The sequence below is a fragment of the Panthera leo genome, chromosome B1 (genome assembly GCF_018350215.1).
Source record: "Panthera leo isolate Ple1 chromosome B1, P.leo_Ple1_pat1.1, whole genome shotgun sequence".
Classification (NCBI taxonomy): domain Eukaryota; kingdom Metazoa; phylum Chordata; class Mammalia; order Carnivora; family Felidae; genus Panthera; species Panthera leo.
Window position 1 is genome coordinate 188,421,085 of NC_056682.1, and position 27,440 is coordinate 188,448,524.

At 39.4% G+C, this 27,440-nt stretch overlaps 1 protein-coding gene across 2 annotated transcripts in view; it reads left to right on the forward strand.

Moving 5' to 3' along the window:
• Nucleotides 1-27,440, forward strand: part of KCNIP4 (potassium voltage-gated channel interacting protein 4) — a 224,710-nt gene that overhangs the window by 110,076 nt on the left and 87,194 nt on the right. The window contains exon 2 of one of the 2 annotated variants that reach the window (XM_042934052.1): nt 4,741-4,865. In XM_042934052.1, the coding sequence (XP_042789986.1) occupies nt 4,741-4,865 (125 nt within the window). Of the gene's footprint in view, nt 1-4,740; nt 4,866-27,440 lie in introns of those variants that run through there. The other variant, XM_042934053.1, reaches the window with a different exon arrangement.

Below are 27,440 nucleotides of genomic sequence, written 5' to 3' on the forward strand. Positions count from 1 at the left end.
AGCAAAAGCTCTCTGTAGAGTCATGATTTTTATTAACAATCTCAGCAGAATGCTTAAAAAGTTGGACTTTAAGGTGCTAAAGACACCTGTGTGCCTCATGACTAACCAGTGATTTGACCTTGAACAAGTTAGACCTTCCAAACCATAGTTTTCTCATCTATAAAACGGGGATGCAGATCCCTCTTTTGAAGGGTGTTGCAAAGATTAGATGATATCATTGGCTGCCCGACTGTCTCGTGCTCACTGAGCAAACTTTGCGGGTAACAAGACCCGCTTTTATTAGTGTTGTGGATCATTTGAATATATGTGGGTGTATCCGTTTCCTAGGACTAGCATAACAGACCGCCACTGACTGGAGGGCTTGAACAGCACACTTATGTTCTCACAGTGCTGGAGGCTGCAAGTCCAAAATCAAGATGCCTGCAGACTTGGTTTCTCCTGACACCTCTCCCACTGGCTTGCAGATGGCTGCTTCCTTGCTGTGCTCGCAACGGCCTTTCCTGTGTGTGTGTATATTCCTGGTGTCTCTCTCTCTTCTTATAAAGACACCAGTTACATTGGATCAGGGTCCCTATGACCCCATTTAATATTAACACTGCCTTAAAAGCTATATCTCTAGGGGCACCTGGGTGGCTCAGTTGGCTGAGTGTCCGACTTTGGCTCAGGTCATGATCTCTCACCGTTCATGAGTTCAAGGCCCACGTCAGACTTTGCCTTGATGTTGGGGAGCCTGCTTCAGATTCTGTCTCCCTATCTCTCTGTCCCTCTGCTAGCTCACACCCACTCTCTATCTCAAAATTAAATAAACATTAAAAAAAAAAAAAACTTTTAAAAGCTGTGTCTGTACATACAGCCATATTGGAGGTTAAGCCTTCAACATACAAATTTTAAGGGGACACAATTCAACCCACAATGGGGCCAGAAGTCAGAATGCTGGGATTAAGGAGAAAGCAGGAGGTAGAAAATGGGCCCAGTGGACCTAGACCACTTTTCTGAGACATTTGACAGTGCAGAAAGGAGAGGAGAAAAAAAAAAAAAAAGGTTATTTTTATCATTGTTACTTCTGTGTTGAGAGAGAATATGACGAAGTAGAAAGAACATTTGACATCATGGATTTGGGTGTAAACCCTGTGTCTGTATTTCTCCTATGTGACATCTGGTCACTCATTTTTTCACCTCTATAAGACTATCATATGTGTAAAAAAAAAAATGGACAATTATGGGGTGCCTAGGTTAAGTGACCAACTTCAGCTCAGGTCATGATCTTACGGTTCATGGGTTCGAGTTCCGCATCAGGCTCTGTGCTGAACGCTTGCTTAGAGCCTGGAGCCTGCTTTGGATTCTATGTCTCCTTATCTCTCTGCCCCTCCCCTGCTTGTGCTCTGTCTCACTCCATCTCTCAAAAATAAATAAATGTATTAAAAAATGTTTTTAATGGACAATATATTTGAGGTTATTTTGAGGACTTGAATTATATCAATGGAGCACCTAGCCCATCTCCTAGCACATAACAAAGGCTCAATAAATGTTAAGCACTGTATTAAAATCCTCCCAAATGCATGGTCTTAAAGTGAACTCTGGAGAGCACGGCATGATTCTGCACAGGAGGGTGAGGAGGCTGGAACGTTCCACAGGTTTCACAGTCCTGTGCAGAATCATGCTGTGCTCTCCAGTTTGCCTGCAGGAATCAGCCATGAGGGAGTGAGGCGGTGTTGCTTTTTTAACTTATGCTGGTGATTGCTGATGATTTCAGGTATGTTTTTAGAGCCTGTCAACCTTCTAGATATAGAAACAGCCCTTTGGCAGGTAGGAGTCATTAAGAAGTAAGGTACCAGTCAGCTGGGAGAACAAGAGTCCGCAGGCAGTTGCTTCAAGTGTGGTGCTTTGAATACTGCGTGTGATGCCCATCCTATCACACACTTAATTCAATTACACTGACCCTCCGGCTCTGGGTTTTTTGTCTCAGTCTCAGCATCAGCAAGTCTGTGACAGCTGGAGGGAAACACTGTGTTGGTGTTGCGGTTCAGATTGCTGTGTGGTTACAGAGGCCAAGGAGTGAATGCACTGTTTTGTTTCTTTCCAGTGGAAGGGTCAGTGGGTCTAAGAGAAGGTTATGCTATGATTAAACGACTGCTCTGAAAATATGATTAAAAATGCCCCTGCTTTTCCCTATACTGTGTTTCTCAGAACAATGCGTGGTGAACACAGTAATTCCAACGAAGGCATTTAAGGTCTACCAATGGTCCACAAACCTCAGTTTGAGAAATGATTTTCTAGAGGGCAGCTAAGGTTCAAGAGGTTCCAGGGGAATAGAAACTTCAGTAGTAACATCATTTGCTTACTGATTCATTGATTCACCATACAATTCTTGAGTGACTATGGGGCATCCGACTCTGTTGGGTCCAGAGGATATACAGATCTGTAAGGCTTTGCCCCTGTCTTCAAGGGACTCACAATGCATAAGACAGGCATGAACAGGTCATAATGTCATGTTTTCAATGCTGTATGAGAAATATGTATGGTGTGAGAAGTCTGCCTAGGGAGCTACCAGTTCTGCATGGTGGAGCAATCTGGAAAGGCTTGAGAGGAGGGAGTAGTATTTGAATTAGATCAGTATACACACACACACACACACACACACATGCACACACACACAATATAATTATATAAATTATATTGTAAATGACACAAAGGAAGCTTACGTGAGAATATTTTTCAAGAAAGCAGAGTCTATCTATTATCTATTTACATTACGTCTGCTCCACAGCTTTTATTCCTGCATTACAATATTTATTTATTTACTTACTTACTTATTTATTCTGCAACTACAATAACAACAACACCGTCTAATTCATTGGATCAACAGAAATCTTAGGGAGCACCTCCTCGCTAAGCTCAGGACTTCTTGAATAGAATCAACCCATTCCACTCAAATGTTCCAGTGAATGAAGGAGAAAATTGAAGGAGCCCCACTTGGGCTTTTTTGATTTTCCCCATACAGCCCAATCTGAGGTCAATTTGTTAATGCCTAGCTGCCATTTCCCCACTACTTTCAGACCTTTGCACATCTTTCAGGTGCATATCTCGCTTACTTTCTCATCGATTTTATGCTTGTCAGCTCAAGTTTATTCTTGGGCTTCCCATCTTTTCATGTCCCATTTATTATTCTTATCCATCCGTCACTATTCTGCAGCTTTTCCATCTCACTGCTCCAAAATAATCTATTATAATATGAAAAGTACAAAGCACATGTCTGATTTTATCCCCTCTTCCTCATTTTGACAAACACATCCATTCCAAGTATTTGTTTGATCACAATTATTGGTCTTTTGCAAACTTGAGGGAAGTCATTAGGACATCCCAACATTAGAGTTCTGCTGAAACTAACTTTTCCCTGCTATGTGATAGCTCTGCCCCAACACTGCATTTAGTGAGACAGGGCAGGAAGTAGGTACAGGTGTTGGCGAGAGGCAGCATTAAGTATCAAAATGGTGGGACTTTTAACAACAATGACATTTCCAACTGACACATGAGACTTGGAATTGGAGCGCTAGTGGCCTGGGTGCAGAGCTAATGAAAAGGAGCTCTTCTCCTGAAACTCACTTGTCTGAGTTAGGAATCCATAGCTAAGAGGAAGGAATATAATGGAGGCTAGCAAGTCATGGTGTCAGAGCTGGTCCTGGATACTTCTGTCCCTGGTGAGTTATTTAGCTAAGGTGTCGATTGGACTATGGCAAGAAGAATTTCTTAGGCCTCCATTGGGCCCCACTGCAAAGAAGGTAAAATTAATCAAGGATGGTATACTTTAAGACCTGAGCACCCAGATCCTAACATATTCCATCACCTCCCATCTTGTGTTCTACATAACTCTAGGGCAAATATGTAGAGGTTACCAGATGTGACTTGTGGGGAAAAGGAAAATGGAAAAATACCCTTTGGGGTCAATTGGGTTAAACAAAGTTAACCAGAATTGTTTACTGCAGATCCTCTGGAAAATTAATTTCCACTGTTTTGGTCTCAAACTACGTTAATATTTACAGCATTTCCAAAATTTATATGGACACAAAATTGTTTTTACATAGAGCATCTTTGAAAAATTATAGTGTAAATATAACTCACAAAGCAAAGTTCAATATTTTAGAATTTATTTCTAGCTATAGACTCCCCTGGCTGCAGAATACAGTCTAGCCAGAAGTTCCCCCAGTCCAGTCCATCCAGCACCCATGAAGACTGGTTTTATGCCAGTCAAATCGGGGGCTGGTTACTCTATTCACTTCAGCACCCGACCTGACTATTTGTATCCCCAAGCCAAATATTTGATTTCAGTGGAAACCTCAGAGAGTATTTCAGAGTCCCACCTCATAGTTGTGTGACACATAGGGTGGAACTAATTGTCATTGAACTGAAATTCCATTTTATAACCAGTATTTGTTATATGCACAAATTTCCGGTTTTAAGGTTATTCGTGACTTTGTGCACTTTTCAAACTGTAGTATAAAAATGCTAGTCTCGTAATACCTAATGATTAGAGTTTGTGGGGAAGAAAGATTATGTGGTATTGCCTTAGCTTCATTCTGTAAGTTATGGGAAATGTAAAGACTACTATTAGCCATATGAGAATCCTTCCTCTGGAAAAATCACAGACCTCCAGTAAATGTTTCATTGTTTTCCTGTGTTGTTGTGTGTAAGTATTGGTGAGCCATGACTGTTCTTCAGACTCTTTTTGGTTCTTCTCCACAGACAGCGTGGAAGATGAACTGGAGATGGCCACCGTCCGGCATCGGCCTGAGGCTCTGGAGCTTCTGGAAGCCCAGAGCAAATTTACCAAGAAGGAGCTCCAGATTCTTTACAGAGGATTTAAGAATGTAAGGACTTCCTTTTTGACTTTATTTTCACACTATTCTCAGCAAATATATGCTTCTGTGAGAGCCCCATCATATGCACATTTCGAACAGATCTTTCCTAGATATGAATATTGTCAATATCCATTTGGACTTTGAGTCATTTTGGCACAAGAATGCTCTACAATGTGGGTGGACATTCTTACTCAATTCAATTCTAAGTAGTTTTTTTTTTCTTTTTTGGCTATAATTACATCATTCCAATAAGCTTCAATTATTTCTACATTACTGAACTATAGTCTCATGTTTGACTTGAATCTTGGCTATAGATTAAGGCCCATCAAACAACACCATTCCTAGCATTGGAGAAGAGTCACTATAAGTTTCTAAAAGACCATGCTACCAATGACTCTAGACCACAGGTGTCTGTAGGTCATCCCTGCATCTGGTTCTTTGTGATCCAGGTACACCCATGATTCTCCTTTCTGAGTGAATCATCTTCAAAAGCGGTGATAGTCCATACATACCAGAGGGTGAGGGTGAGAGACAATGAATGGTCTGGACAATTGAGCAGGGACATACTCTCATTGAATGCTTGGTATGTTGTGTTCAGTATTAATCTAGATACTGTAGGTTATTCAAAAGTCAGAAAAGATATTCTTCTGTTCTCAAGCTCATGGTCTATAGGGAGAGAAGTCTTATCATGAATTTATGAATTTATTTATGAAAGCATTTCTTCCTTAAAAGTATCAAATTGTTGTATATCAAATGGCATACATAGACCGACATGTATTATGTACTTACACATATATAAACCATAGTAGCTACAGGTACCCTTTGAGATCCAAATTAAATTACATTGATGCTTCCTCAAGTCTTCCCCCTAACAGCACCGTTACATGGCCTGTGGACTCTATAGTGTCCAAAGAGTTCTGCTAATTCCATCCTCTTCCAATCTGACCTCCTCAGTTGCTACCTCTGTCCATCCTCATGCAGACCAGATGAGAAACTCCACCTCTTCTATGGTATCTACACAAAAATTTCCCCAGGGAATTGGTAACACTGGTCGACTTTTCAGAATATTTTTATAGGGTGCCATCATGCATATTGCACACATACTTCCAGCATCTCTCTGACTCCACGGGGTCTCTGTCCACCCCATTTCTGCTCCTCACTACTCTCCTTGCCTGGGCATTCTAAATCTCTGTCTCCCCATTACTAATCTGAAGCCTGGTTCTCTGCTAACACCCAGGCTTTTGTGGGGGTAGGCTGAGTGGGAAGGGGGGAGATGTCATGGAGGTAGGCACTTGCTCCACACAGACGGGACTCACACTAAAAGAATCTTGATGTGCAGTCTCTCAAGATGACACATGTAAATCAACATGCATAAGGAGAAAGTGGCTTTGAAAATGAGGCTAGAGAATTATTAGTCACATTTATGCTGCACAGTTTGCAGAGAGAGCAAACACAAAAAGCAGCTGCGAAGACTACTGGCCACAGCAATCAGATACAGAATGGTTGTCAAATAAAGGAAAACTTAATCCAACCCCTCAGAATCCCTGCTACGTTATCACTCCACTGCTGTGACTGTAGGTCTCTCCATTTGGGGTCAGGCTGCCTTTCATCCCGTTTGTTGCAAATTGAAATCATGATTACTGCCATCGTTAACCTCCAGAGGCAGCGTCTCTGTGGGTTGGTCTTCTCCAAGTGGCACTTCACAGAAATTGTCCAGGCTCTGACGTCTGCAGTCTTTTATTTTTGTTTTTTATTTTATTTTTATTGCTCTCTTTTATTTTTGTTTTTGCCTACTCATCCTCTTTTCTTCCTCTTCTCCTCTCCTCCTTTTCCAAACACGTTTTCTTTCCCCATTTCCCACCCTTCTGATCTTTGCTCTATTTCTTTTTCCTGTGTTCACTCCTTCCTACCTCCTTTGTTTCTTCTCCTTGTTATTTCACTTTATTTCCTTTATTTCACTTCTCCCCTTTCCTTCCTCTTTTCCTATTTTTCTCTTCTCTCTTCATCAAGTTATCTGCTCCCCCCCACCATTTTGCCCCATGAGAAATTTCCATTGGACCTGAATGTGCCCAAAGCATATTCACATACTCCTTTACAAAAAAGGACTCCACGATTTGCTCAGAAAATATTAATTGATGTCTCTGATAAATAAAACACAGTTGTTCTTTACATTTTGGTTATTTTCCCTTAGTCAAATGTACAACTCTAATAAATATACCCTGGAATATATCAAGAGAGGCATGAAAGCAGAGAAGTGGCACTCATGTTTTACAGGATGGCAGCAATCTGAACCAGCTTAGCATCAGAGAAAGCAAACCGACTACTCTTGGTTTCCTGAACACCAATTATCTTAAGCGCATAAAATCAAAAATCATTTCCATGGAACAAATTGGGTTATTTATTTTTATTTATTTTTAATTTTTTTTAAGTTTATTTTTTGAGAGACAGAGAGAGACAGAGCATGAGCAGGGGAGGGGCAGAGAGAGAGGGAGTCACAGAATCCAAAGCAGGCTCCAGGCTCTAAGCTGGCAGCACAGAGCCTGATATGGGTCTCAAACTTGTGAACCGCGAGATCATGCGCTGAGCCGAAGTCAGATGCTTAACCAACTGAGCCACCCAGGCACCCCCCAACATAGACTGTTACTAAAAATTGGGAATGGGAGGAAGGAAAGATAGTAAGAGAAAATTTCTCAGCCTGTCACTCTGTCTTACCCACTCAATCACCCCTGCATTTTTAGTTCTCTTACCACCTGCTGAACTGAGTCTCAAATCTAAGCAGCTGATAGAAATGGAGAATGTAGTACAGTGTTTTTCAGCCTTTTGAGTGCCTTGCAATCAAATAAAGGTTTTCTAAAACACAGATTGCTGAGCCCCAGCCTCAAAGATTCTGATTTAGTAGGTCTGAGATTGGGTTGAAGAATTTGTATTTCCCATATTTCCCAGGTGATGTAATGCTGCTGGTTTGGGGACCACACTTTAAGAATCACTGTGAAGCTATCATAAGCTTTGGGGTCACTCAGACTCAGGTCCATATCTTACTTGTTTAGGCAGCTCCCTCTGAATCGGTGGCCTGTGTCCCTTATCTCTACAAATTGGGATAACAATATGTGCATTGCCTGAGGTTTTTTCATTTTGGCTTTTTTTTAAATTATCTGTTTTTGAGAAATTCAGATAATAAAAATGAAGTTCAATAAAAAATAAGTATTATAATATGTCTTCAAATAGTCAACCTCAGTTTTGTGTTCCATCAAAGTGGGGCAGTCATGGTTGGCCTACATACTCCCCCACAGTGTTTTGGGTTTTGAGCTACATAACTATGTATTAGAAAGGATGCTGAAAGATACAAGGTATTCTCTCCATTCAGCATCTTCAAACTTAACTGAAAGTTGAAATCATGCCAGGACCTTTAAAAATTACAAATAGTTTGGTACCATGCTTGGTGATTCTGATATAATTGCTCTGGGAAGAAGCTTGAGCATCAGGATTTATAAAGCTCCCCAGGTAATTATAATGTGCAGCCAAGATTCAGAAACAAGGAACTAGAAGCTCCTCGTCATGAGGTGCTTCTGTGATGTGACCTAATTGTGATGAGTCCTATAATGCCAAATAACAATGGTTAGACTAGCTACATTGGAACCTTATGATGTCCTTGGTGGGTTTCCACCCCTTGATGGGATGTATGTGTAGGTAGGTAACAGGTCTTGCCTCTGATTATTCTGACTCAGTTAAATCTGAGGTAATACTCAGTAATTTTTTCTAAACTTCTTAATTTAGAAAAAAATCCCATTTAATATATAACTAACATAAAACCACATTTGATAACCACTGACTCAGCAGATCATAGGAGTATCTAGATACATGATTCATAAACTTGATTTGCTGTTCTCTTTCAAAAGCAAGCATAACTTCAGTTCAGTTTTAAGTGATCATGAATGGTCTTTTGGGGCATTAAGTTTTAATATGGCTATGCCTCTTTGATATTTACTTTCATTAATTAATAACTTACAGCATATTCTTCCCATTGTTCAAGGCACGGGGTGAGAATTACAAGAAGTTAGACCTAATGCTTTGGACACCTGGGTCTTTCCTGCCCCACATCATTTCCTGCTTCTTTTTCTTTTACTACTTTGAATTATAATAGATCAATGTATCCATTAGATTCAAATATATCTTTAAGGTATCACTTTAATTCTTGTTAATGTCTTTTTTCCCTAAAAATGCTAATTTCCTTTCTACCTAAAAATGAAGGATGTTTGTATTAGTTTTTTATTGTATGTAACAAATTACCACATATTTACTGACTTAAAAAACATGCATTCGTCATCTCACAGTTTTGAGGGTAAGGAGTCCAGAAGCAACTTAACTGGATTCTATGTTTAGAGTCTCACAAAGCTGCAACCAAGGTGTTGATTAGGCAACACTTCTTTCTGGATCCTCGATCCTCTTCTCAGCACACATAGTTGTTGGCCAAATTCATTTCCCTGTGATTGTATTTTTGAGAGCCCCACTCTCCTGCTGGATGTCATCCTGGAGCCACTCACCATTCATCTCCTGGCGGCTGCCTCTGATCCCTTGCTGATGGCCTTCTTGCAGACTGGCTCAAAACATGGCAGCTCACTTCTTCAAAGTCAGCAACAGAGAGTCTCTCTAGTCTGCTAAAGCAGAGTCTTATATGATACAACATAGTCATGGGCAGGACGTCTTATTCCACCACTTTTGTATATTCCAGCACTCAAGACAAGGAGATTAAAAAGAATGTGACTTACTAAGAGTCACCATAGAGTGTGTCTATCACAGCAGTGTTCCTGAGGAGACAGCAACCCCAGGAGCCAGCAGCTGAAGCAGCTGATTAAATCTGAAGTCACATCTCAAGCATGATTAATCCCCAACCTCGGTGTTGTACCTAAAATCCTGACACCTCCTTGAGGATTTTACCAGTAGTGGCGCCAAACTTTTCCTTGATTTCTGCAAGAAGTTTGATGTTGTGGCCAAAGGAACCAGCAGGAGATAAATATGTTTTGACGGGTTTTTTTCCTACACCACTTGAAGACTTTGAGAACTCATTGCATCTTTAAAAATAGATGAAGAGAACTGAGGATGAAATTATAGGGGTCTACATTTTTTACAAAGTACCTTTATATAAAAAGCCCTGATCCCACTTATGGTGGAAAGGGAGGCAGGAGGAGTTTAGCACATGCTTGAAAAAGAGCGGGATATGGTGTTTAGGATAGAGAAATAAGCTGCTAATTGCATAAGGCAATTGCTCTTTTGTTACGAGCCTTTGGAGTTATTCTTGAGGCTTCACAGACTGATTGTGTAACCTTCAGTAAATCACTTCATCCCTGGCAGCTTCTGTCTCCCTGTCAGCAAATTAGGGATTAAGATCTTTTCTTCCAATCATGAAGGGGGGTGGGTAATAATTGGTTTTGTTCTGCTCTTGAAAGACTCAGATAAAAGATCTTCCTTAAGTGCAAAGTATTACTCATGTCCTTTAGAATCAAGGTATAAGAACAGAGTTAAAATGTTATTTTTCTTTGCCCTAGCAGAATTTTCTGTCAGACTTCCAGGAAGCAAGGCTTTCTGAGAAGTTTGTTTACCGGTCTCAGCAGATAAACATGGCTGCCCTTCTGACTTCCAAAGACTGGCATGGTACAAGTGCTTTACTGGACTCAAACCTTTCAACTGACATTTTCTACATTGGGCAGGTAGTTTAGCTTCTCTGAACATCAAATTCTTCTTCCAGGATTCAGGCTATTAATACCCACGCAAATGAGAAGATGATGAAAAATATTTTGCATAATTTCTTTCATTGACAGTGTGCTCAATAGGTATTAGAGCCCTTCAGCTCTTTCCTACTCATCCCACTAAGTACAAAAGTAACTAAAATCGAAATGAACATCCCGAGATGTCATCTTGAAGTACATTACCTTACACAAGAGTTTATATTAAATATATTCTGTGACATTTGGATGCTTCTTGCTTTATTTGTTTTTGTTTGTTTTGTTTTGTTTTCTTGAAACTAATTAAGTGTCATGCTAAACTTTTGAAACCATGTGAGGGACGTAAATTGAAATATGTACGTGTCTCATCTACAGTCAATTCCACCTTGTTGGAGAGAAGTACACTTAGCTTTCTTCTTTATTCCTTGACATATTTTTATGTGCACGCATTTCATTGTTTGCATAAGGATTCTTTTGACACAAATGGTTTTGACAATACCTGTATCCTACAGATTGATTATTTTTACTTAACAATGAGCAATTGTGAATATTTATTTTCAAGCAACCATTATATCCATGTTGGTCAGGAGGTCCCTGTTCAGGGACACTTTCAGCCTGACCTGGCAGATGGTCTAGTGGATCAGCACACCAGTTCTCAGCCTCCTCTTTGTTTGCCTGGGGAGTCCCATAGGGGAGGCAGCAGTTTGGGCACTGCCCTTCTACCTTATCCCTGTCCAGGGATTTGCCATTTTAAGGGCTGAACCAACCCTTCACCACACCAGTACCCACAGCTGTCCCTCTCCCCACCTCCACCCCCCAAAAAAGGAGAGAGAAATGAAAGTGGACAAAGGACCTTATTTCTGTTCAACCTATGAGTTTCCTAAAAACCGTGTCCTGAGCCTAATTCATTTTGATATACTCTACTCCTAATGCCAAGTGTCTGGCCTGTTGTATCACTCAGTATCTGATTTTAGTATGAAAGTCCTAGATCCTGGTAACAGATTAAAGTCAGTTTGCATCACCCATATAATGCCTAACTTTGGAGTGCCTGGATGGCTCAGTTGGTTAAGCATCCGACTTCGGCTCAGGTCATGATCTTATAGTTCATAGGTTTGAGCCCCGCGACAGGCTCTGTGCTGAAAGCTCAGAGCCTGGAGCCTGATTTGGATTCTGGGTCTCATTCTCTCTCTGCCCCTTCCCTGCTTGTGCTCTGTCTCTCTCTCTCTCAAAAATAAATAAACATTAATTTTTTTTAAATTAAAAAAATAATAAAATAAAATACCTTTTACATTCATTAAATGAATATTCAGGATATATTCATTAAATATATATGCAGGGTATTTAACTCTTGTTTGTTGAGAAAACCTGTATTTTCTCAATAAGTGTTACCTTTCCATGTATCTAGTCACCTAGAAACTCAGATATCTTTCTGGATTCTTTCCTCAGAACCTGTTGCATCTAATTAATCTCCAAGTTCAGTCAATTTTTTAGTCTACCCCTTCCTTTTCCTACACACAGCCCATGTCTCTCTGTTATTTCTCATCTGCATTGCCATAATGAGCTCCCAGTCTCCTGGAGTCCAGTCTGACCTTCCTCTGAAACAGTCTTCACAGTGTCACTGAAGGCATCTTTCTAAAGATCTTGTTGATTCCTACTTACAACCAATTAATGTCTGTCCATTACCATTAGGAGATAGACTCAAGTGTCTTATGCACTCATCCAACATATATTTGTTGAGTATCTACTATAAGTCCAACCCTGAGTTAGATTCTCTCTGTACTACAGTGACCCAAGTAGCCTTTGCTTACTTTTCCAGTCTTGTCTCTCACTATCTCTTACTCACTCTGCTCAGGTCATAAAGAACTGCCTGCAGTTGATGTGATTCCCTCTGAGGAGTCTTGACCTTCATTTTTCCTCCTGGAGGGAATGCTATTCTTCATGACTCCCTTACCTTTCATGAGACAAACTCTTATACCTTCTCCACATCTTGGCTTAGATATTTTCTCTACGTAAGTTCTTCCATCATTCATTCTCTGAGTGCTGAATATGAGCCCACCACTCAACTAGGTAATTAGGATATATTGACTAAAAAGATGGGTAAGTTCTCTTGGAGCTTACATTCCAGTGGGAGTTGGAGGGAGGTGGTTAAGGGGAGTAAGAAGAAAATAAGCAAACAGTTAAGGAAATTCCTGGTGTGATCAGAACTGTGAGGAAATATAGAAAGGCATAACAGAGAGCTTTTTTGATGGGGTGGTTAAAGAAGAGTTCCCTGAGGAGATGGCATTTAATTGAGTCTAGAATGTCAAGAAGGACACAGCCACATGAAGGACATTCCAGGCAGAGAGATTAACCACAAATCCTGAGGCAGGAGTGAGGCAAGAGTGTATGGAACCTAAAATATCAATTTATTTTACTATTCCTAAAGATATTGAGAAACTACTGGTTTTAAAAGGGTCAGATATAATATATAGTAATTATTTTTAACAGATGATTCTGGCAGGCTATTCTGAGAGAATGGAGTTCAGGGAGCCAATCTAAAACAGGGAGCTCCTTGAGAAAGAAGTTTCAGGAGAATAAGGAAAGAAGTATTGCTTAGACCAGGATGGTGGCAAAATATGGAATATGGTGGAAGCTAAACTGATTGGACATTTTGATGGTTTGGATTGAAAAAGTGAGAAGAATCGAGGACTCAAATTAACTCACAAGTTTATGGTTCAAAAGGATTGTATGTGGGAAAACTTTATTTGACACCCTTGTAGGGTGGATTTGGAGACCCTCTTTTAAGTGCTCCTTACCATTGTACTGACGTAAGGATCCCTACCCTATTCTATAGGCTCCCTGAGGGTGGATACTGTATTTTCTTTATCTCCATATCTTTCACTCTTCAGACTATCCCTTGTAAATAACATATAATCAATAAATGTTTATGAATGAGTGATCTCAATCAAAAAGTGCAGGGATTCATCCCAGATAAAAATTTTATCTTCTCTCATTTTCTTTTTAGTTCCCTCCACATCTACCTAGTAAGATTGAAGAGCTGTTTATTGATTTGCTCTTGGGGAAAAAAAATCCAATGATAAGGAAAGTGAAAGAGCATGACTTTTCTTATAAAAGACCTATAAAAATAGCTCGACACACTTACTGGGTTTATCAAGTGCTCCTCACAAATGTTAAGGGCAGTCTCATATGGTAACAAAGAACTACTAGTTCTATTACAAGTGTGTCCATAGTTTTCATCCAGTAGATTCTCATGTCTTATAGTGTTCATCAAATATACTATCAAGTGAATAATATAATCTCTGTAGCTCAAGAATCCTTCTCATCTTAACAACATAGTTCAAAAATTAAAAGATATTAAATTTCCATATATATTAGAGTAGTTTCACTGCTATAACACACAGCCCATTATTTCAGGGGGTTAATCCAACAGAAATTTGTTCCGCTCTCGTCTCCCAATTCCAGATGGGTCATTAAAAGTTGTGTTCAAGTTGAGGGCTCTGCTTCACCTGTTCATTGAGGATACTCCTTCCACCTAGTGATTCCACAAATTTCTATGGCCTCAGCACCCTCCATTGGCCAACTGTGTCTGGTCCTTGGTCAAGAGAAATGACAGAAAGCAAAGAATACCTGGAACATGTTGGAGCTGTCTTGGAGTGGCAGACATTCCTTCTGCTCATATTCCACAGGTCAAAACTCAGTTATATGTCTCCACCCATCTTCAAGAGAGGCTAGGAAATATGTATTTAGGAAGATAGTAAAATTAAATTTCCTCCTAATTAGAGAATGGAATGGGAAAAAGTTATGTTAGAATCTCCCAAGATCACCCCCAAGCTCAAAGATTTGCTAGGAGGACTCACAGGATACAGTATGTAGTCATATTTAATGCTACCATCTATTATGGCAAAAGTATACAAAACAATATCAACAAAGGAAAAAAGGTGCATGGGATAATTCTTGGAAGAAACCAGATGTGAACTTCCAAGAGTGCTTTCCTAGTGAATCACACAGAATGTGTTCAATGTTCTTAGCAATCAGTAGTGACAACATGGGTGAAATGCTGTTTACCAGGGAAAGTCATTAGGTACTCAATCTCCAAGGCTTTTATTGGGGTTGGTCATATAGACACCCTCTGTCTAACATATACTGAAATTCTAGACCTCCAGAAGCAAAACAGATGTTCAAAATAAACCATATTGTTTGCACAAACAGTGTAGACACAGTGAGCAATTCTTACCAGGGTGGAAACTGTCCCAAACTCCAATTTCCCAGATTCCAGCTGTTATAGACTAAATTATATGTCTCTAAAATTTATATGTCATGGCAGCAACCTCAATGTGAGTGTATTTGGTGGTAGGACCTTTAAATTCAAGTTAAATGAGGTCATAAGGATGAGGCACTAGTCCCATAGGACTGATGTTCTTATAAGAAGAGGAAGACACACCAAGGATACAGAGCACAGAGGAAAGGCCATGTGAGGACACAGCAAGAAGACAGTCAGCTACAAACCAAATAAGGGAAGCCTCAGGAGAAGCCAACTCTGTGAGCACCTTGATCTTGGACCGCCAGGCTCCAGACCTGTAAGAAAATAAATTCTTGTTGTTTAAACCACCTGTCTGTGGTATTTCGTGATAGTGTTCCTAGCAGACTAGTAGACCAGTTAAGGGTCAACCTTGCAAGTAGACTTTATTTTTTAATTTTTTAAATGTTTATTCATTTTGAGAGAGAGAGAGACAGAGCGTGAGCAGGGGAGGGGCAGAGAGAGAGGGAGACACAGAATCGGAAGCGGGCTCCAGACTCTGAGATGTCAGCACAGAGCCTGACGTAGGGCTCAAACCCACGAACAGTGAGATCATGACCTGAACTAAAGTCAAACACTTACTGACTGAGCCACCCAGGTGCCCTGCATGTAGACCTTTCTAAGTCCAACAGTCTCAGTCCTGCGATAACTCACTTCTATACAAAAGTGTACACATTTTGGAGTAAATATGATAATGTAATTGGATCCCAGTTCTGGCTAGTGTTGGGCAAGATCCTTGGTCTCTCTGGGCTACACTTATCTAATCTGCAAAATTGGAGAAATCGCATCTCACAGATGATTTGCAAAGATCATGAATGTGAAGCACAGAGCACAGAACCTGTCTTATGATAACACTCAAAATGTACCTATCATTATTATTATTCCTATCATCATTATCATCATTAATAACATTGTCTTCATGCTGCTTCTCTGAACGCTATTACTGTCTGGAAGCTCTTAAAATGTCTTTGCCCCACACCCTAGCCTGAGGACAAATTTGGAAATAGTGCACTTCTATTTTGGTTTCATTTTACTCTGTCCTTTGAATTCTTGGAGCAACCGATACAGTATTTCTTGTAATAAGTTCCTCGCTGGGATTTTGTGGAAATCAAAAAAGATAACATAATTTGTGATGTTTTGAACACAAAAGGCAGTGTAGAGATGTAGATAATTTTTAAAAACAACTTACATAAAAGCAACCCTTATATAAAGCAAAAATTCACTAGAAACATTTCTAAAATCTTTGAGATTTTTAGCCATTTAAACACAACAATCCTGTAAGTAAGATCAAATTTTTTCTTTCAAGTCACAGGCGAGTGGGTCCAGAGTGATGGGGAGGTTAGGTTCCATCAGTGCATTCAGAGATGCAGGTTTCTTCCCACACACTGCCCCACACTATCCCTTTGCTTGGCTGCTGTCCCCATCTGCATTGTGTTAATCAGGTCACTCCCTCATGCCCGTGTCCTGAGGGAAGGTGAAAGAGCCATAAACCAGAGGTGACTTGTCTCAGTTTAGAGATAACACAAAAGTTATACATACCACTTCCGCTTACATCCCATGGACTCATTGGTCTCATGAACCACCCAGCTCCAGGGGAGGTTAGGAAATGTAGTCTCTCGCTGGACAGCAGTGTGTATATGTAGAAGGAGAAAAAAAAATTGGAACAGCTAGCACTCTGCCAAAGTCAATAAAACCTCCTTCCACTGAAATTTTCTAGAGAATATCCTAAAGGTTTCTGAAGTTAGTTCAGCTAATCCTTCTAAGACAAATTTCTCGGTCTGAGAGCAGTGTGTCGACTGATAGATATTCAACCTCCTATATCCGTTGAAGGATCAAGATTTTTAAAATAATAATAATAATAAATCTCTGTCTTCTGAATGCTTTGAGGTTTCCTACTTCCTCGGCACTGTACATCAGCATTGACTCCATAACAAGTTTATAAGCAGTTTCATCCAAGGAAGTTGCTGATACGTTTCTTTGTGCAAAGAACCCAGTCTTCACAGCACAGAACCCAAGCAGTGGGAGGTGGTAAGACTTCTGTGTGCATCAACTTTTAACAGCATTACTCTTTCTCACTCTTTTTGGAAGAACTAACTTGTTCACACAAATGTGTCACCGGAAGTCTAGTAAATAATTTTTCAAATTCACTATGTGCTCTTCAAAGAGCCTGCTGTGCAACTTTGGACGTTTTGGGGCTAATAGTAAAACCAAATCTGGGTACCATTCATCACTGCAAGCGGCTGGCAGTGACCCTACCTCATAAAGTCAGATCATTTTCCATTTTTTTTTACAGTTCCCACTTAAATGTGTTCATTAATACAAGCCTAACTGGCAATTATTCTAGTGATCCTGGCAGGCATTCAAGTCCTCATTAATATAAAATAAATTATGAAAACTTTGGAAGTCTTTTCAGTGCTACATTTGAGTTGAGTATGTTAGGCTCTTGAGTATGTTAGACTCTTAAATCTGTGTTGATTAATTTAATTGGAGGGAAATTCATTTTTAATTTTTTTTCATTTTATATATTATAGAGAGAGGGAGAGAGAGAGAGAGAGAGAGAGAGAGAGAGAGAATGCAAATGGGGGAAGGGCAGAGGGAGAGAGAATCTTAAGCAGGCTCCACACTCAGTGCAAAGCCTGACACTGAGCTAGATCCCATGACCCTGGGATCGTGACCTGAGCCGAAACCTGGTCATGACCAGATTCTCATGACTGATCATGACCACTCAACCTAATGAGCCACCCACACATCCCTAATTGGAGGGAAATTCAAAGAAATGTGTCAAAGGAAATTAGCTAGGATCTGTAATGCTTTTTATCTATGCACATTTTAATGAATTATGCCTAATATGTGACATTTCAACTCCCACAGAATTTTAGGAGTTTGAGTCACAACTTGTCATCTCAAGCTCTTCCTGGTTGCTAATCCTTTCCACAAACATATAGAACATCTCTCATTTACTGAGTACTTACTGTACTCCAGGTACTTTGCTAGTACTGGATATATATTAATGAGTAAAAGAGAATTGTCCTCAATTCATAAACACTGGAGTCTAGTGCAGGAAGTGTGAAATTAATAAGCAAGAAACAAATTAAGTGCAAATTGTGGTACATTCGAGGGAAAAAATAGAACAGGATTCTGTGAGAGACACTCATGTGGGCACAGGGGACCTAGAAGGTATGATGGTTAGATTCTATTTGTTGACTGGGTTAGGCTTTGGTACCCAGTTGTTTGGACCAACAGAAGTCTAGATGTTGCTGTGAAGGAATTTTGTAGATGTGATTAACATCTACATTCAGTTGACCTTAGGTAAAGATTACCCTTGATAACCTGGTCTGCATCATCCAATCAGTTGAATGCCTTAAAAATGAAAGCTGAGGTTTCCCAGAAAAGAAGGAATTCTGCCTCAATATTGTGACATAGAAATCCTGCCTGAGTTTCCAGCTTGCCAGTCTGCCCTACAGATTTCAGATTTTCCAGTGCCCACAATCCTGTGCCAATTCCTTAACATCGCTTGCTGATTCCTCTCTCCCTCCCTCTCTGCCTCCCTACCTCCTCTGTCTCTCCCCCCTCTCCTTTCCCTCCTTCCCTCTCCTTGTCTGTCTCCATCTCTCTCTCCCTCCCTCTCCCTTCCCCCACTTCCTTTTTTCTCCTCTCTGTCTCTCTCTTCCTCTCTCTCTCTCCTCTCTTTCTTTTTCCCTCTCTTGGTTCTGTTTCTCCATAGAATCCTGACTGATACAGAAGGCTTTCCTTAAGTCAAGGCTTTTTATGCCAGACCTAAAGAGAGAACCACTCTTCATGAGCAAGGAGAAAGTTATCCCCAGTGGAAGATAACAGCAAGTGCAAAAGCCCTAATGCACAAAGGGTTTATAACATCAAGGGAAGTAGTGAAGGTTTTTGTGGTTGTGGTTGAAGGAGAAGGGATGTCAGATGAGACCGTCCAGGAGGACATGGAGGTGGGCAATGCAGCAGGTCACACAGAGTTAGACTTGATTCTGTGTAGTAGGAAGCCACTCATGGTTTAAGTAGGGGAGTGCTATGACCTATATTGTTTAAAAATTCTGTTTGGCAGGTAATGGGTTTGGTCGGAGGGAAGAACAATGAAGAAGAAAGTAGTAAGGAAGTTATTACAGTAGTCTGGCCAAAATGTGATGGTGAATTGGACTAAAAATTGTGGTGTCTGAGATGTAGAGATAAGGTCAGAGAAATACCTGTATCTTTAGAGCTTTTTGATGGGCAGCAGAAACCTAGCCTGATTGACAGGAAAAGAAAGAGAAGTGCTTGGAAAGATCTAGGGCATCTTAGCACAGAGTGAAAACAGGAGCACCCAGGCCTTGCAAGAGAGCAGGGTCTGGAAAGCTCCAGGTAAACAGAGGTAAACCAATGGTGAAGGGCACAATATTGAAAGAGAGCTACATCTATGTCTAACATTCCTGGATATCTGCTTTGCCCCATGCTGGGCTTCTTTCACTTTACAAAGCACAAGTTCTTTTCAGAGAAGTAACCAAACTGTAACACCTGCAGGGGGCAATCTGGAGGCGGAGCCTATGTGCTGGGAGAGTCAGACCCTACCTACAGGGAATTCCTGGTGGCTAAATCTTCCTTTAGGACCTGCTTCCCATGATATGATATCTCTGGTCTCCCTCTTGTTTCTTTGTCCTGAGTTCTTTTCCATCCTTTTGTGAACACTCTGTGGGGGTCTAGACTCTGGATCCCCCACCAGCTATCTTCCAGGTATTCTGGGATTCCGGGACCTGCAGTCCTTAGCAGGACTGCCCCCCCACACACACCTTTTACCAAATACCTTGTTTTGGGGTGTTTCTCTGGCTCTGCTTGTCTGCAAAAAAAAAAAAAAAAAAAAAACTGGAACGAGAATATACAAAGAATAAGGAAATGATGGTTCTGTTTTCAAGTGCTTTCCAAACTAATTACAAAATAAACATTACTAACGGAATTACTGAAGTAAAAATGAGTCTAAAAATTTGACGGCAAAGCCCTAAGAAACCCTTTAAAAGCAGTGTTTTTGAGCTTATTTGCCTCATTGTAAGTGAGTGGGATAAGAGGCTAGCAATTCAAGAAAAGAGTCAGTATTTGAGCCAATTTGGTTAACTACCATATAAGTTATTTTGCATAAGTGACCAATTTACATGGTACCAAAGATCATGTTAGAGAAATGGACAGAAATGTATTAGAGTTAATAACTTACGGCAAACTGCAGGATTGGAAAGGCAAAACTGCAGAACAGCAGGGGGCAGTTAGGACCCTTAAAGGTTTTGAGAATCATCACTGAGCTATTAAAAAATAAAAAGAACCATGTCATCACATGTAGTATATTATTAATATGTTAATGAAGCTTGAAGTATAGTATGTACTATACATTATCATAAAATGCTTTCACATACATTGGTTCATATCACCGTAAAGCCAAATCAAGAGAAATATTGACATTTTGTAGAAGAGGAAATAAGGGGCAGTACATTTATTTCTAAGACTCTCCCAGAATGACAAGCTACTTGTTGACAGTACTAGGACTCAAACAGTTTTGTTTTGTTTTGTTTTGTTTTTTTCCAGTTCCATTTTGCCATAGAAGCCTCTACTCACCATGCACAAAACTTTAAACACTCTAATCTATAAATAATACAAGGAAGAGTGCCTTTAAAACCACAGAGGAACAGCAAAGGAAGATTAATTCATGGTCTTCTTAAACCCCTTCCTTCTATTGTTCAAAAATCCTTGGTTGACAGAATCTAGACTGAGCTAAAATATCACCTACCAACTCCTTCATCCTGGTGGAACTTTTTTTTTAAGCATCCAAGTAAGCCAACAAGGAAATTAAAAAAAGCATTTTTTGCCAACGTGAATTTTAAACTACTGTAAGTAGTCTAGTGTACAACCTAGTTTCTATTTTCATTTCTAATATATCACCTATTGATCACCAAAAAATTCTGAAATTTGCATAAGACACACATACAATACGACATCATGGATTCCACAACATTGAGAAAGGAGAAAATTTAATTTTCAAAAATGTACGTCAAGAGACTTACTGCAACTTGGTATCATATTTAGTCCTTAACTTTTCAGAAGCCAAGTATTCCCTCCCTTTTTAAAATATTTATTTATTTATTTATTTATTGCGCTGGTTTTGCATAAATGGGTCAATGATACTGTTTCTTATTTTTTTAAAAAATTCTTTTCAGGTCCTTGAGCATAGTTCCTATTTACATCACTATATCTATAAACCGTTATCTGGTTATTTTGTCTAGCTTGCTTTCTAAATCATTGTAGCCCTTCTTGTTTCATAAAGAGACATAAAAATTATTTGTTGAAAGGTCTAGACAAAGGAGGAACAAAAAATATTTCACCCAGAAAATAGCATAATTCCTGCAGTTAAAATCCAAGTTGTATCTTCTTACCAGAAATGTAGTCCAATGGAGAGCTCTTCATGGAAAAAAAAGAAGAAAGAAAGAAAGAAAGAAAGAAAGAAAGAAAGAAAGAAAGAAAGACATTAAACATTATTTAAATAAATTCCGGGAAAAGATATGATTAAGTTGCTTTGTGATTTACTGCTAAAGCTTGTGGTCTGTAATTATTTTAGGATTCATAGTCCCCATATGTCATCCATGATGATCAGAAGTGGGGTGAGAAATATAATTTTTCACGGAACTAATAGTAGATTAAACACATTTTAATGCACCGTATACAACTGAGTATTTTATTGCTTGTCATCAACAGAATCAAGGCACCATGTAATCTGCACAATGAAGCAAATGCTAGTGATGCCTACTTGGTTTCTTCTGGAACTCCAAATAAAACCCCGTATTAATTCCCTAATGGAAGGCAAGCCTATTAGTGAACACACTTTGTATTATCTATTCTCATTAATAAATGCTACTTATTTGTTAGATTACATTTATTGAAAACAGAATGGGAGCATACAGTAATTACCAATTTTCCCTAATTAATTAGTGTTTTATGTGACTAGAATATTCTTCAGTTGATCATAGCACTTGCTGCTAGAGTTGGATAAATGTGAAGTTTAAGAGAGCCGATCTCTAGCAGTTCCCTGAACTGCCCTCTTTCCTTCATCACTAGTACTGGAGAGGTAAGGAGGATCCATGAGTCAGTGCAAAGATGAGGAATTAAGAGACATCCAACCCTGTACTGAAATCCTAGCTTTGATACTTAGTCATTTTACCCTGAGAAACCTCCCTGAATCTCACCTTCCTTATTTGTAAATGGGAACGATATTATCTATTCTAGAATACAGTAGTTATTCTTATATTGGTGAGACGTCTAAAAGAAATAATTTGTAAGTGGAGATGTTGATATGCAATAGATACTGATGCTGAGTTCGTAAGCCCTTCCATGAATACATCCAACAGAAAAAAAAATTTTCCACGTGCACGCTCTGGGTATTGTGGTGAAGGTAAATTATACAGCCAGGTCTCTGTTAACGTACCTTTGAGAAAACCAATCCCACCGTCTCCAAGTTTTGCAGAGACAAATCAGGAGATGTGACCTATGTGATGTTATTTGTCCTGAAGTCAAATAATCAATGAAAGAGTCAATGAAATAATAAAATATCTGCTTCTTTGCCTTCAGGCTTGTCTTCTGCCTTTCAGTTCTGGAACTGCCTCTGGAATTCTCAGGCATCTTGTCCATACTACATACCATATCATGAATTCAACCAGTCATTTGCACAAATTTGTTGAGTTTCTGCAGAAGGTAGAATTGCAATAAACACTTGAGAAACCAATAGTAAGCAAATAGATGTGATTCTTGCCCTCAAGCAGTGAAGGGACCTTGTAACTTGAGTTATTTTTTTAACTACATTATTACTGTAGAGCTTGGACCATCTACTGCATGCATAGCAATTTTTGGCAGAGTGAGCATAATATCCAGAGCTTTAGAAACTTCCCAAGGTTATACAGCTAATTAGTAGCTGAAACAGAATTATAAAAGACACATCTGATTTTCCATCTCAAAATCCCAGCCTAGTATCCCAATAAGAACACACAGAATGTCTGAAAAAATAGAGTGCAAATAATTAAGAAAAAAATCTTGGTCCTAAACAAGTAGAATTTTCAGCTCTTTTGTCTGTCAACTAGGTAGAACCAGAATTTATAGTTCTGATTTGATTTAGCAAGCCACCTCTGAGGTAAACAGTGGATATTTGTTATGCAGATGCCATATGAAGTTCAAGATTACATGAAAAGGGGTTAATAAGGTAGTACAGCACAGGTAAGGAGTGTAGACTCTGGAGTCAGACTACCTGGGTTCCCATCCTGATTCTGCTATTTACTTATTTGTAGATGTCACTGAGCTCTCTGTATCTCGGTTCCTATTTGTAGATAACTCTGACCCTTTTGTCTAAGCAATCAGAAGAATGCGTTGACATTCAGAAAGATTGAAGGAGGGCCATATTTGGAGAAGGTCAGGAACCCCCCTGTTTCCTTGTTTGGGGATTTAGGATGCCTCGTAGACATCCATGCCTACTTATGCCATAGGTAGTAATAGCAAAAGTATGTGTGTGTGTGTGTGTGTGTGTGTGTGTGTGTGTGTTTAGAGTTTAAGGGGAGAGATCTAGGCTGAAAAAGAAATATTGGTAACCTTGATATCTAAATCATATTTATCGCCATAAGACTGGATGAGATCACTAAGGGAATAAGCACAAGATATGTCAGATTTATGTTTTAGAAACATCCCTCTGACAGAGCCGAGTAAGAGGAACCAGAGCAGAGGCTCTTAGGGCAGCTTGAAACCTATTGCAGTAGTTCAAACTTGAGATTAGCCAAGGATGATAAACAACAGCCGTAACCATGGTAATAACAAAAATGAATTGTAATGCAATGTAATTGTAATGAAAAATGAATACGATACCAGTTACAATAAAAAAAAAAAAAATACAGCAAGACTGCTACAAAGGCCGGGACTCTCCTCTTATTTTTGTGATCTGAAGCCAAAGAAGGCAGAGATTAGTTTGCCTCTTAGAATCTCTGTGGCTGGCCCCACGAGGAAAGAATGGACTCTCATCTTAAACTAACTCAGAAATGACAAATTTCACAATGTTTTAAAGAAGCACTCTCACCCATTTTTAGAATATATACTCTAACCTGTTATTGATTTTATCTTCCCTCACCCCTGCCATCACCAGCACAAACACCTACAGACAGTATAAAAGAGGCAGTGAGGGAAGTTTCTGATATTTACATTGTTTAGGGTATTGTCTACTGTCCAGAAAATTTGGACATTAGAAAAACCTATTTCTCCTATTTCTGAGCCCTCTCTTCTTTCAAATGCTTAATTATAATTCTTTATTCCTGTGTTCAGCAATCATGCATCAAAAATCTTTTTACAAAATTTTTTAGCATTTATTTTATTTTTGAGAGAAAGGCAGAGCGTGAGCAGGGGAGGGGCAGAGAAAGAGGGAGACACAGAACCTGAAGCAGGCTCCGAGCTGTCAGCACAGAGCCTGATGTGGGGCTCAAACCCACAAACCGCAAGATCATGACCTGAGCCAAAGTCGGACACTTAACAGATTGAGCCACCCAGGGGCCCCACGCATCAAAAAATCTTATAGGTGTGGAGAGGTGGGAGTAGAGGTATGCATGTTTGTGTGTATACATTAAAATTCAATGAACAAGGTGCATAAGAAAGTAAAGAATGGAATAGAAGAAACTGGAACCCATTGCTTAGAAAACAAAAGGAATAAAAGGGAGAGAACGGGTGATTCCGCTTTGGGGAATGTTTTGGAGTTCCAATTACAATGCAGGGAAATGGATAAAGAGGACAATTTTGTCAAGTCTTCCACCCTTCCATGTAGATGATCCTGATTTTATTTGAAAATTAGACCCCTCTCTCTGTACTTAAAATTAGTTGCATACAACAAGGTGGACCTATTCACGCAATTACTTAAACTGGCAACATTTGACTTTCTGTAGGTTGTAAAGTTTCAGATTTGTGAACTTTCCAAAGGATGAACAGAACCTATTATAGAGGTGTGGGAAAATTAGTTTGCAATTACCTTTATTGCCCAAATTATTTGAAGTAAATCCGGGGAAAAACAGACATACAGAGTGGGCTCTGTCTATACATTATATACAACAATAGTATCAGAAGCCAGTGATGTTAGCAGGTTAATTTATTACTTTTATATATAGTAGCATAATCTCACGAGCTAGGCATTTAAAAAAATAATTTCACATGTCAAATTTAGTTCCATTAAGAGATGTAAATGTGTGTGTGTGTGTGTGTGTGTGTGTGTGTGTGAATTCCAGATAAAAGGTGTTCCTGAAGCAGGAAAATGGTGATAGTGTTGGCACTGCTTTACCCCATATGCAGGAATGACCTTACGTGAAGGGCGATTTTCTTTGTGAAGATACAAAGCTCTGAATAAAAATGGATGGATCTCCACCTTGTCAGTTCTGTGACTTTCTTGGTCAAGTCCGATTAGCTTCGGTACTTGTTTTACTTTTCTATTGTTGCACGGAGAAGAGAGTAACATTCAGGTGCTCTAGATTTGGACTGTGGCTTCTCACAATTTTTCAAATGGGACAGGGCCCAAGCAGAAGTTCTGCACCTGGTGTTTGAGAAGCTAGAATCTCTGAGATGGCTTCTTCACTCACAAATCCATTCCTTGGCTGGGAAGATTGGAACAACTGGGGACTGGTTGAGAATCTCTCTCTGTCTCTGTCTCTCTCTCGAATGACCTCCATGCATGACTAGTATTATGGGCTGAATTGTGCCCTCCTCCCAAACCTCAAAACAATTGAAGTTCCCAACCCCAGAACTTCAGAATGTAACTGTATTTAGAGAGAAGGTCTTTAAAGAGGACGTTAAGTTAAAATGATGGGGACTTAATCTAATATGATTGGATTCCTCCCCCATAACAAGAGAAAGAGGAAGAGAAATGATGGTCATGTGTGCCCAGAAAACAACCATGTGAAGGGGTAGCAAGAGAGTAGCCGTCTGCAAGTCAGGGAGAGAGGCTTCAGAGGAGGAAACAAACTCTGCCAACACCTTGAACATGACCTCTCTGGCCTCCGGAATTTTGAGAAAATAAATTTCTGTTGTTTAAGCCACCAAGCCTGTGGTATTTTGTTATTGCAGACATGGCAAAGTAATAAGCCAGATTGCATTTTCTCACAGTGTGGTGATTTCAGAAGAGGTGAACTTCTTTAAAAATGGTAGTTGACTTCCAAGAGAGAAGAAGGGGAAATCCAAAAGTGCTTGTAAAAACTAGGCCGGGAACTGGCATAACATTATTTCTGTTGTAGTCTGTGGAACAAAGTCACGAGTCCTGTCCATTTTCGAAGGGAGGGAAAATGGATTGCACCTCTTGATGAGTGGAGAAGAAATTGATGGCAGCCATCAGTGGAGATTGTATGCCAAGGGCTCTATCAAAACTTCACAATTCTCTTTAGCCCCTCTATTTAGGCATCTGTCCTGCTCACTTTAAGAAGATCTTGTTTCCTACTTCAGTTGGAACATTGACACCATCTAGTGTTAAAACTCACAGTTTTTATCCTCTACTAAAAATACATGGTAGCATCCATTGTTTCTTTTGCTCCTTTCTTCCAGCCCCTGACAGGAAAGAATTTTTTTCCTGCCTGAAGATAAATCATGCAGAGCACATGGGTGGTTCAGTCAGTTGAGCGTCTGACTCAACTCTTGATTTTGGCTCATGTCATGATCTCGTGTTGATTTCGGCTCATGATCTCATGATCGTCAGTTGGAGACCCACATCAGGCTCTACCCTGAGTGTGGAGACTACTTAAGACTCTCTTCCTCCCTCTCCCTCTGCCACTCCCCCCTTTCAAAATAAAAATAAATAAAATTTAAAAATAAAAAAATATATAAATCATGCATCTGAGCCCCAAAATGTCCTTCATTCCAAGATGTTTTTCTGCAGCCATCACTCTCTTTCTAATCTTAAACTGGCCACTCTATCCACTCCTTCCACTTAGGCAAATATCTTTCCTGTTCCCAAAGTATGTTCCACCTTGGCTCAAAATTTTTCAAAGTATACTCTTCCATAATATCACTCTTTTCCTGTTTTCATCAGAATTGTTAGAAGTGGGGCTTTCTTTCCCTATCTCCACATAATGTCTTAGGATTAGTTTCTCAACCCTCTATAATATTGCTTCTATCTCTAACATTCCACTGAAACTGTGCTCAAGGAATTTAAAGTGATAAATGAATAAATCAGCATAGTGTAGTTTGAGTGCTATCTCTGTCACTTATTAACAGTGTACCTTTGTTGTCTCAATTGTAAAATCACGTAACAGTGCCTTCTATTGTAATATTTTGTGGAAGATTAAGTGAGATTATATATATACATGTATAGATAGATATATAGATAGATACATATATGTTATACATATATACACACATATATTATGTGTATATCTGTATAATATATACACACCTGTGTGTATATATTAAACAGATATACACACATATATTACACATGTGTGTATATATTATATATATACACATAATATATGTGTGTGTATATATATATATTATATATATACATATATAATATATATAATTATTAAGAGG